Source organism: Epinephelus moara, chromosome 1 (genome assembly GCF_006386435.1).
Source record: "Epinephelus moara isolate mb chromosome 1, YSFRI_EMoa_1.0, whole genome shotgun sequence".
Lineage (NCBI taxonomy): Eukaryota > Metazoa > Chordata > Actinopteri > Perciformes > Serranidae > Epinephelus > Epinephelus moara.
Window position 1 is genome coordinate 28,800,284 of NC_065506.1, and position 11,587 is coordinate 28,811,870.

The window sequence follows — 11,587 nt, forward strand, 5'->3', positions numbered from 1 at the left end:
ACTATAAAGACAGTTTTCTGGACAGTCTGAAGTGCAATACAGCCCATGCCAAAATGGTTGAAGAAACAAGACAACCAACAGCGACAGACCGCACAGTCTTATGCATGAAAGGGAAGTAATGTATGGGACTGGCTGGGGAGAGTGGGACCACAATGCACTGGCAGGGGTTGCAGTGTGCTGCACAGGAGGTTAGGGAAGTACGAGGACCCCTGACCTGCATGCTGGGGCCTAGAAGGCCGTTGTGCTGGTGCTGCTGCAGGTGAGCGAACGCATCGCTGGGGCTATGCACACCAGCCAGCTTGGCCTGGTGCCTCCGAAGCTGAATGAGAAGCAGAGTCAGCTCCTCTGGCTGTAGCCGACCCCGGGGTTAGGGGCCAGAGGCCAGTGAGAGGGCAGAGGGATGAGAGAAAATACTTAAGAACCATCTGGGCAGTACAGCGTCTGAGACTGGGAGGATGATTTATTGTTCTATCAGGGACTCTGTGACGATAAGGGTTATCAGAACTGATAACGCTAAAACAAATATCATACGGTATAACATTTACACCAGCTTTACAGGGGTTCACAAAATCAGTCAGCTCCAGATTCTATATCTTGATACTGTCACTGAGATGAGCCCTGCAATTTGGAGTCCTATTCATATCTGGCTGGCTGTGCAAGACTGGAAAACTATATTAACACTATACATTCCATGATACATATCTTTATTTATGAAACCAAGTTATGTTGTGAATGTAATAAGGAGGATCGTACCGTTTTGCCATGCAGGCTGGGTGCACTGACAGTGTGTGTGATGTATCCCATGGCTGGCATCGACCTTCTCTCTATTTGGGAAGTCTGTGGGGAAACAAAATTCATCACCTTATTACAAATCTTGTAGAGTCATATCAAACAGCTTCAGTTCAGTTTCAATTAATTAACAAACAGTTAAAATACAAGTAGTTACAATGACAATCATAAAACATAATGGAGATATGTGAAATGACGCGTAAACATGAATGGCCCTACCTAGAGCCCGTGTTTGGTTTGTCCGTTCTGGGCTACTGTAGAAACATGACAGAGTGTGTGGACAAAACCTGCTCCCATTGTAGATATCAATGGCTCATTCTAGAGCCCCGTTTCCACCAAACACTTTCAGTATGGTACCTTTGGGACCAGAAGTAACCCTTCAGACATGGTACCTAGACCCTAGTGTTTCCACTGCAAACCGTACTCTTAAATGTGGGCGGGGTTGTTGTCACTCACTCACTGCTGTATTTCTTCATTACCGGTGACACAGATGGAAGTCTGCACCTCGTTTATTGTCAGCAGAACGGGGTTGTACGCCAAAATTTTATGCACAAAATAAAACAGGCTGCAGAGGGAGAGTCTCTTGATGGGATATCTAAAAATGACGGGTTTGTGAATTTAGTCCTTCTAAGGCAAGCTCAGGGGTTTAGCGTTGCCGCAGCCCACAGGAACAACACTCTGTGATGCTTTTTTTACTCAGAGTGAGGATTAGAATATATGCAGTTCACATAATCCAATCGAAATTAATATAAATGCTTGAAGATCCACTCATTACTAAAAGTGTGTGTTGTACAAAAACTAAAGCAATGCTCAAAGCTGTCACAGTGAAATTTAAGGTGTGCTGAATGATTCATGTCGTCAACTCATGTTGACGAGTAACTTTACAAGTTATTGTTCCACCTTAAAAGTCGCAAGCACTCCGCCTGGTGAATTTAATTCTTTTTTTTTCTCAGTCTACAACGGCTGCAAGAGGCAGCAAAACATCCTCTCAATTTATAGCTACAGTCTACTAATAAAACACGGTATGAACAGTGGTTACAAAATCAGCCGCAAGTCAGCCCTGAGCAACTCAGCCCGTCCGCTATTGACTAGTCATTGGACTGCAGTGTTCACAGCTCCACCTTTTAGTACCAGATCTGTGTGCTAGTCACCCCAACAGAGGGGTGACCAAATATGGGGACGGTACGAAACGATTGCATTGGTACCATCCACAACTTTTCACAGTGGAAATGGAAAAAAAGCGAACCGAACTGAACTGAACCTCTTGTGTGCAGGTGATTATACACTAAAGAAAACATACTTATTACATTACATTCTATTTCTGCCAATATATCCCCCCACATCCTCCACACTGGACCTTTAAATATATATTTACTTACATATATATAAAGTGAAATCTTCAATAGATTGCCAAGATCACACTGAATCAAAGTTAAACCATTGCCTCCAAGTCTGCAAACAAATTTGACTACACAGCAGATTTATTTTTTCATCCATCCCTTTCTCCCTTTCATCACTCCTACTCTTATTCGAAACAAGGTGTGCCCCGAGTTTTAGGTGCTACAGGGCTCGGGAAATTTGACGTTTTTGCTTAACACACAGAATTAGCGAAAACCAGGCCCACTACAGAACCTTAAAAGGACACAAACAACAAGAGATTTAATTAACTACACATAAATTATACTAAACCTGCTTTCTTAAAATAACATTTGTTTGCTACCAGCAAGAGAAGCACTGTAAGCCATTCCCTTTGAGATTCCCATGCCACTATTTTTTTGCTGTATAATAGGTTTTTTATTTAAATGCGAGATCAGAAGAAAGAGACCGCTGCTGATGTTTGAGATACAGTGGAGATGTTTATAGGGTGCTGAGGAGCCCTGGGCAAACTGGATTAGCTGCTAATAAAACATACTTCTTAATGATATTCCACAGAGGTATACAGATTGCTATTACTTAAGCGTGCTCCAGCCAGAGAGCACCATCAGCCTCAAAGATGCTGGGTGCACCAAAACTAAGTTCACTGCAGACTAAATTTAGTTCCCATAAACATCGCTCCCTTGGATCGTGTTGCACAGTCAGTGTGGCTCCCTTTGTTGAAAATGCATCTTCTTCTAAAGGGGTTTCCATAATTGTGCGTCACCGTGTTTTATGATTGTAATTAGTGTCTTGACACTCGGGTGAATGATGGAGGAAACAGCGCATCTGTGACACTTTGTTTACTTGTGTAAGGCCAACGGGTTGGTTGTGAGGCTTGTGTGTGTTGGCAAATGTGGCGATGGTTTGGAGGGAGATCTTTTCACATGTGGAGGGTGTGGTGGGAAGACAGCGCAGGGTGTGGATGACAGGACGGCCCCTCGCTCCGTCTCTTGCGGCGGTGGCGGTGCTGTCTGAGCACAACGGCGGGTTTGGGGAACGGCGGAGTAGCGAGCTTTTACTCACACACGCTCACACCACCTGTGGAGTGAGGCCTGGGTGTGGACTGTGTGAATCTGCAAATGATTCACATGAGCATCAAAGTGTGCGCGCTGAGAAGTCGGAGCCTTCTCAGGCTCCTCCTGCTAATCTTCCCATGGTGTCCTTGTGAGCTCACAACATCCTTAAAGTCGACATCAATAGATACCTCACATCCACTACCCAAAGCTACCGTGAGAATGAGACCTTTGTCATTTGGCTCACTACATGTGAATCATCACATTTTTCTTCAGTCCCATGCCAATGACAGGGTACAGCCATTTACTGGGTGCCAGTATGACAGTGTTTACGCACCGATGACTGAGATTCAGCACATAAATTCAACAAGGGTGGGACTTCTATCTATCCATTATCTATACAATTTAATCCTGCACAGGGTTGTGGGGAATTAAACCTATCACAGGACACGTTGGGCAAAATGCAGGGTACACCCTAGAGCAGGGGTCTTCAACATAAGGACCCCTTAGCTGAAACAGAGACAGAGCAGGGACCCCCTTCTACATATACAGTTACAAATTGAATTACATACTACACTGGGCAGATGGAGGTTGTCAGGCAGAGAGCCACATCAGCCTCAGGCTGCAATCTGGACCTGTATTTGCTTTTCAGGTAGGTGAGTAAGCAAACTTCACCTTCACAAAGACAGGCTGTTGCAAAAAGAATTTATGTTAATGTGTATTTTTAGACATTTTAACTTCCAAAAAATGATCAAACAATAATTAATTCCCCCCCCTGCAGTGACTCTGAGGACCCTCTGGGGATCCTGGAACCCCCTGTGGAAGACACAGGCTCTGGAGCTTTGATTCTTTGTCTGAAACCAGTTACGATGGTAACAATTTCACAGTATTTCTTTTTTTAAGCAGATCTTATCATCAGTGTAATGTCATGAATAATGTATGGTGTTGTCATTGTGCCAAACATTCATTAGGAGAAGGCACAGGTCAGAGATCGTGTCACAGATGTCTGTTACTGCACTGAAAAGACTTTAGTTGACTTCAGCTTGTAATAAATGTTTTGATATTAGATAAGTAATTTTTCATAGTGGAAATCTGGGTTTTTATTCAGGCTCTGGCCCAAAACTGCCTCCACAGTTCAGGCTTGGGTCAGAAACTCTGCGGGCTCATGGGGGGTTGGGACAGAATGTTTTGGCCTGATCAAAGCTCTAATACAGTCTGGACTATTTGCCACTGTAAGGGGGTGAGATTTTAGTAAAATATTTTTTGCAAGTGTTTGAAACATATGAGGTAATTCACTCCAGCCTGTCTGTGCCAGTGTAATACCAGATTGGGAACAAACCTGCTGGTGCCCTCTGTGTATCACCACTCTATGCCAGTTTGGGGGATTCAAGACACAACTGAAGAGATCTGTCTGCTAAGGCTGCAGCTAACAGTTGTGTTAATTATCATCTGACAAGTATTTTTTCAATTAATCATTTTGTGTATAGAATGTCAGAAATGGTGAACTAAAGAGTCTCCCACTGTCCTTGAATGAAACAGTTCAGGAAATTTAAACCATTAAACGACAGACATTACTAGACTTACTAAAAATGTGAAAAATATAAAAAAAAAAACAATTAGTAATCTTATTTATATATAAAATGATGTCTTCATTATTCATACATAGTAATTTTGTTTGGAGAACTTTGTTTTAGTCCATTCTGTACAGACACTAATGACTGAATATAAAGATGGACAACGCGTTTTCACTTCCTCCCACTGTCCAAAAATGAAGCCAAAATATCCCTGATACCCCTGCTGCCATCTTGTGCTGGTTACTTCATTTGGAGTCAGTGTTAGTGATCAGAGAGTGGAGCTGCAATATCGTGCTCCCACCCATACACCTACCCAATCTATGGCTACCCAATCATGAGTAGCGCCATTGATCACAAGCACACCAAGTGGCACACACAGCTGTAACACATGACGTCATACCCTCTTTATATAGCATGATATTAGTAATTAAAGCCAAATGTAATAAGAAAACGTACTTACACAAATAATGTAATAGGAGCCAGCTAAAATGACAGAAACCTTTTTTTTTTTTTTTTTTGAGGCGTCATGGAGGGGGCGGGTTTTTGACCTGTACTGCTGCCAGCCACCAGGGGGCGATCCACATGTCTTGGATTCATTTGGGAAGCTGTCATACCGTCAGTCTTTATATACAGTTTATACCTGGTGACATATTCACATTGTTTTGTTGGACCAACAGAGCAAAACTCAAAAATATTTAATTTATAGATATAAAAAAAAAGCAGTATATTCTCACATTGGAAAATCTGAAATCAGAGAATTGTTGATGTTTTTGCTTAAAAACTGACGATTAATCAATTTTCAAAATAGTTGCTTATCAATTGTTGATTGACTAACTGATTAATTGACAAATCATTTAACCAGGACATCCCACCAAAAACCAAAGCCTTCAGACTTTGATTTAATCGGCCAATGTCCAGTACATGTTGTTGAAATAAAAACTCAGTTGATCAGAGCAGTTTTGTGTCAGCCAGATGTTACTGAGCAACCAGGACACGATTATGTGTTTGCACTGCTAAAAGTAATTAACGACACTAACTATGTTCATCATAATTAAAGAATATGTCAGGCAGTGCAAATGGTATCGCTCTTTTATGTGTTTTAATTATCTCTGGCAATGATTTTTGGCCTGTATCCTTTGGCTCGGAGGCATGAGCTATATTATCCTGTGGCTACACATGGACAATACTTGTTAGTAGGATGGTTTTGCTCTCTTCATGGTATTTTTTAAAATTAATTACTGCAGGAAAAAAGACCAGAATTACCCTCTAACTTGTTCTTAAAAATGGCTTAAGACTGAATTAATCAGTACGCTAATATTCGCATTTTTTAGTTTTATGAGTAATGACGCTGACTGCACTCGATGGATGACTCACTAGCTGTATGTTCACAAACCTAGGCTTAAGTACATACTGCTTAAATTTAATTAACATCTGAAACTGAAATGGAATATCAAGGGGACTGATATAAAATGATTCATTAATATTATTATTTGAATGCATTGTTCTGTGTATTTGCACAGTATTTGAGCACTTTGAATCAGAATATCTGGGACTGCATTTGTTGCAATGTGTGGGGAAGATTCCTGAGAGGCATATCTCAGAAACTGCCTCTCCTACAGTACAACAGGCGTCCTACCTGAGAAAGATGGGCACAAATATGGCCGGGGGAGCTGGATCTTGTGCTGTCTCCCTGTGCCACTTCATCCAGGGGCCTGACTGTGCGTCTGTCTGAGGGAGTGTGTGGCCTGCGAGGGGACAGGGGTTTGAAGGAGGAGGGGACTGACGGTGGGACTTCACACGGGGACGGAGGGACAGAGATGGAACGTGGCATCTCCACAGTAACTCTAAAAGACGAGGAGTCTGTGAAGTTAGGCCCGGTGTAGATAGGAGCCGTGGGGCTGCCATGACGGAACTGCTGCCGCTGCTGCCACTCGTACAGCTGCCACACCATCCCCTCCTTGGTGGCCATGCGCTCATCGGTGGACATGCGGAAGTGGCTGAGCCGGTCGTGGGCATACTTGTAGTCACTGGGCAGGTTACATGTTGCTGGAGGAGAGTTGCTGCCAGACGGGAGACGAGGAGACTTTGGCAATGACTGATAGGTGGCATCCACTGTGCTGGCTTTGGGCTTTAATGGAGGAGTCCGCCGAGGGAGGTTGTACTCAGCAGAGGGAGCACTGAGAAAGAAAACACATGCAAGTTTTTAACTTATATATAAATAATTTCATTTTATCTGTCCATGACCAAAATATTCTCTGTACATAGAGTATTATAAGCAATTCAAACAGTGCTCATATTAGCCACTAGAGGGAGGCATTTACTCAAGTTTTTCAATCAGCTGCTGTTATACATTCAAACTGTGTTAAGTCAGACTGACCTCTTTGGTGGGTCTCCTTTTTGAACTTTGACCCACTGCTCCACCTGAGCCAGCGTATTCTTCCTCTGCACATGTTTCTCAGGGTCTGGCCGCGTAACAAAGCCCCTCTGATAGACCAGGTTTCCGTTCTGTTCCGGTGGCAGAGCCACTTGGATTACAGTCTGCTGTCCGTTCTTGTGGGCGGCACCGTCGACAGAGTCTGGAGAGAGTCTCTCTGCTCTTTCCTCTGCGGCTGACTGACTTGGCCTCCCTTGGATCTCTAATCCATACCTCACCTCGTCTCCGTGAGCCAGTTGGATACCATTATCCGGAGGTTCCTCTCTGTCTGTCCTGCGAAGGCTTTCTGACTGAGATGAGTTCTGGTTGAAGTGGACGTGGTTAGTCTGTGGAACAGCCTGCTGCACAGCCTTCTTTGGATTCTCCACCTCTCTAGAAAAGAGTGAGACAAGGTGATTAAATGTGTCAACACAAGTTAGTCCTGCCTGTAAACAACTGAAATAAATGTATTTTTATCTTAAATCTTAAAGGGGCAGTGTGTAGGTTTTTTCAACCAGCTGAAACGTCTCCAATGTGCCAAGCTGGAACTTCCAGTTAGGGTTCCTACAATGTTCATTGTTCAGAGGGTTTTTAGCAGGAGCCAAAATTATCAACAGAGGTCTTCTCCTCTCCAAAACAACGGACCAGGTGGTTAAAACCAGTAAAAACACTGAATAAAGCAGTTTTCAGTTACAAATCAGTGTTTCCTAGAAGGGCCCCTAGCCCAGAACCTGCTAACGGATACTCACCTTTTTTTATCTGACAATTTAAGATCAAAATGTTCAGAAGGTTTTTACCGGCAGCCCAATTATCCGCAGAGGTCTCTTCCTCTCAAAAACAATCAGACCCGGTGATTTAAACCGGTAAAACATTGAATAAAGCAGTTCTGTGTAAAAAGTCTGTGTTTTTCTGATCCTGTTTGGCTTGTTGCAGAAGGGCTGCTAACGATGGTGGCCAACGCAAATATGCAAACTTGTTTGGTTTGTACATTCTGGCTACTGTAGAAACATGGTGTTGCAACATGGCAGACTCCATGGACGAGGACCTGCTCCCTTTGTAGACATAAACGGCTCATTCTAAGGTAACTAAATCACGTCAATTCTTATTTCTAGGTGATTACACTCTAAAGTAAACATACTTATTATATAATATTCCATTTCTGCCAATATATACTGTATCCCCTAAATCCTACACACTGGACCTTTAAATTGCAGACAGTATGCAGTCAAGTGTTAAAGCACCTAATTTTTCAACTCCTACACGTGGCTACACTCATTCAGTTATTTAACCATAATCTAATTTCCCCTCTTCACTGTATATTATGATGAAGTGCAGAGCTACTCTTGAAACAAGGGATTACAGGACATTAAGCAGTGGATAAAAAACACAATGGACACTCAAATTAACCTTGTGTGACTCTGAGGGTAATTTCCTAATCCATTTGCAGGGGCACTTGAACACACAGTCCGATTTATTACTGAGTTTCTCTTAAAAAAGATTAGAGACGATGGGGAGTGATTCAATAACTTTCCATCTGTGCCTTTTAAATATTTCTCAATAGAGGAAAGGAGAGTAGAGCCCTTTGTCGACAATGCATGCAGAGTGAATCCCCACTCTGCCACTCTTTTTAATGTGCTCGAATGATAAGCGATGTAATTCATTAGGTTTTGCATTTAAATTCATTAATCCCTTGCCCACCTAAGGGAATAAGACATGACTTAAAATGTCTCATTTTCAAACTGTTATTGATGATTTACAAACTGCTTACACTTCAGGGTGGCTCATTTCTGCTGAAATTATTCCTAAAAGGTTAAATTTGAATGCAGGAACACCAATAAAAGGTAAATTAAAACTGACTTTGGTACATGTTGCAGTTAAGTGATCACCTCTCACAGAAGTCTGTGGAAAATGTAGTGTTAGCGTTTATTACTACTTCATTAGTTCAAAGCATTTCACTGAATTAATGTTTCATTTCAAGGAACCAAACTAAGACTGTCATGTAGAACGCTGAGTGCTTCCCAAATAAAAATTTCAGGAGTACGGACTCGCATCGGCCTCTAGGTGGCATTATTGCACAGACCATTCGAACCATGCAGCCAGCTAATCTAAGATGTCTAAATGCAGTTAACCACACATGCAGTAGTCACAGAGTATCAGACTGTATTCCAGAGTATGTCTAATTTGATTGTAAATATTTTCAACAACAATAAATGCACACGAATCAGCCCTGTATGTTGTGATTACTGCTGCGGAAATGGATTCTATAGTGGAAGTGCTTTGCTGGCATTGGGCTGCAATAAGCTTCATCTATACCAGACCAGATGCAGTACACACACACACACACACACACACACACACACACACTGCAGACATCTAAGTGCCCCAGAACAGGAGGACAGGGCTGGACCTGCTGTGTTAGACGGCTCATGCTGTTAAATAAAACACATGGAGGCAGGAAAAAGGAGCATATTTCAGTTATGAAAGCCCTATTAAAGCAGCAGATGCTGTAGTTGATGCATAAAAACCTGAACACATAACTCTCTAGGAAAGCAGATGATTACTGTCTGGCTGAAATGACTGTGACACCCAGGTTCCCTTTATCATATCATCTCAGAGAGGCTGTGCTTTAGGGATGGCGAGATGTTGGTACGAGTAGAAGCCCGGCCAATAAGAGAAATGAATCCTACTCTGTAGAGCGAGACCAACCTCTTTATAGTGTGACTCTGCTGCATCAGCGCAGCCTGGTTCATGGCCCGGATCCAGCCATTCATGTCCTCCTGTGTGTCCGCACTGAAGAAATATGTCCGCATCCCGCAGTGTTCTGCCTGTGAGCCAATCACAGAGTTCTTATTGTAAATGTAGGAGCGCATTCCTGTATGGCTCGCCTATCAAAGAAAGAGAGAAAGATGGGGAGAGAGACAGAGAGGATAGATGTAAGAACTTCTCACTAAAGACAGGAAAAAGCTGCCAGTTTGTTCTGATGAGTGGAAAACTTTGCTTTCTTGTTTACTGAGACTGACAGCTGTCAACTCAGTGAGGACAAAGTTTACAGCAACATTTTACTGAGGAAAAAAAGGGAGGGAGCAAAGTGCTGCGGCAGAAACAATGTGAACATTGTGCTGTTTCTGTCAAGGAAAAAAAAAGCATAACACAGGTTATAGTTTCCAGCTGCTTTTTAAAAAAGCTTCAGCAAAAAATATACAATATCTTTGGCACACAGAAGTTAGACAGCAACTGCGGCAAACGACTGTTCAGTGGCAACAAAACGGCAACTGTGGTCATCTGTCATCACTTCACTTCAGAATACACATAACCACAGTACATAAACATTCACTTAGGTTATTTATATGTTTATATGTGGTGGTATAAATCTGTCCTAATAGCTTGGTGGTACAGTGTGGCACCTAATTCTTCACACTTAACCGAACCTGATTCTGGTGCAGACAACCAGCTAGACCACAGAAAGGCATGCAGCACCTTTTTGCACAGTTTCATAGCTACTGAGTGTTTTATCTCCTTTAGTTTCCACCCCAAATGCAAATTTCCTCTCACTTCTCATTGTACAGATTACATTCTTTTTTTAAATCTGCAAAACATGTTGTACCGATCTACTCAATATACAGATAAAGAGTGCAAAATGATAGTAGTGATGTTTAAAGGGGCAAAAAGCGAAATCGTTTGACCACTAGGTTTGCTGTTGTGCACTGCCTGTAGACCAAAACAAAGTGTGTCATTAGCCACTCCTCCCTCTACCTCTGCTCTCCACCCCCCCACCCCACTCGCCTCGTCTAGCAGTTAGCGATGTCTCGGTCTCTGCTGTGTTTAGCTATTCCCCTGCCTATTTCAATGACGATGGTACCTGCAATAAATGTAATATATTTCCTGAGATGGAGGCGAGGTGGTAGAAGCACTCCATAGTTGTTAAGTTACTCCAGTAGCAGGTGGCAGCCGACTCGGCTAGTGCTAACACCGGGAGCTAACGCTAACATTCGTCCTCTTCTCCGTGAGTGAGAGCGATGTTTTAGCCTAGCGGGCAGCTGGCTCGCGGGCTGCCCGCTAGGCTAAAACATCGCTTCAGGTTAAAGTGGGAAGAAGCAGCGGGTTTATCGAGCAGCTGAGTGAAGCTGGGTGAAGTGGAGGCTGCGGAGGAAACACTGGGATGGGTTAATGTCCGGAGCTTGAGCAGCCCGCCAGGCTGTCCGCCAGGCTCGCAGGCTGCCTGCTAGGCTAAAACATCGCTCTCACTCACGGAGAAGAGGAGGAACGTTAGCGTTAGCTCCCGGTGTTAGCACTAGCCGAGTCGGCTGCCACCGGCTACTGGAGTAACTTACAGCTATGGAGCGCTTCTATCAGCTCTTCTAGTCACTGAGCCTCGCCTCCAT

At 43.2% G+C, this 11,587-nt stretch overlaps 1 protein-coding gene across 10 annotated transcripts in view; it reads right to left on the minus strand.

Annotated features, from left to right (window-relative positions):
* The window catches only part of plekha7b (pleckstrin homology domain containing, family A member 7b), a 93,689-nt gene that overhangs the window by 24,734 nt on the left and 57,368 nt on the right, over positions 1 to 11,587 (minus strand). For 6 of the 10 annotated variants that reach the window (XM_050043011.1, XM_050043003.1, XM_050043009.1 and 3 more), the window contains exons 9-12: positions 9,912 to 10,090; positions 7,170 to 7,598; positions 6,429 to 6,969; positions 754 to 837 (exon numbers count right to left, since the gene is read on the minus strand). In XM_050043011.1, coding sequence (XP_049898968.1) covers positions 754 to 837; positions 6,429 to 6,969; positions 7,170 to 7,598; positions 9,912 to 10,090 — 1,233 coding nt within the window. Of the gene's footprint in view, positions 1 to 214; positions 350 to 753; positions 838 to 6,428; positions 6,970 to 7,169; positions 7,599 to 9,911; positions 10,091 to 11,587 lie in introns of all 10 variants that reach the window. The other 4 variants (XM_050042972.1, XM_050043020.1, XM_050042990.1 and 1 more) reach the window with 1 other exon arrangement.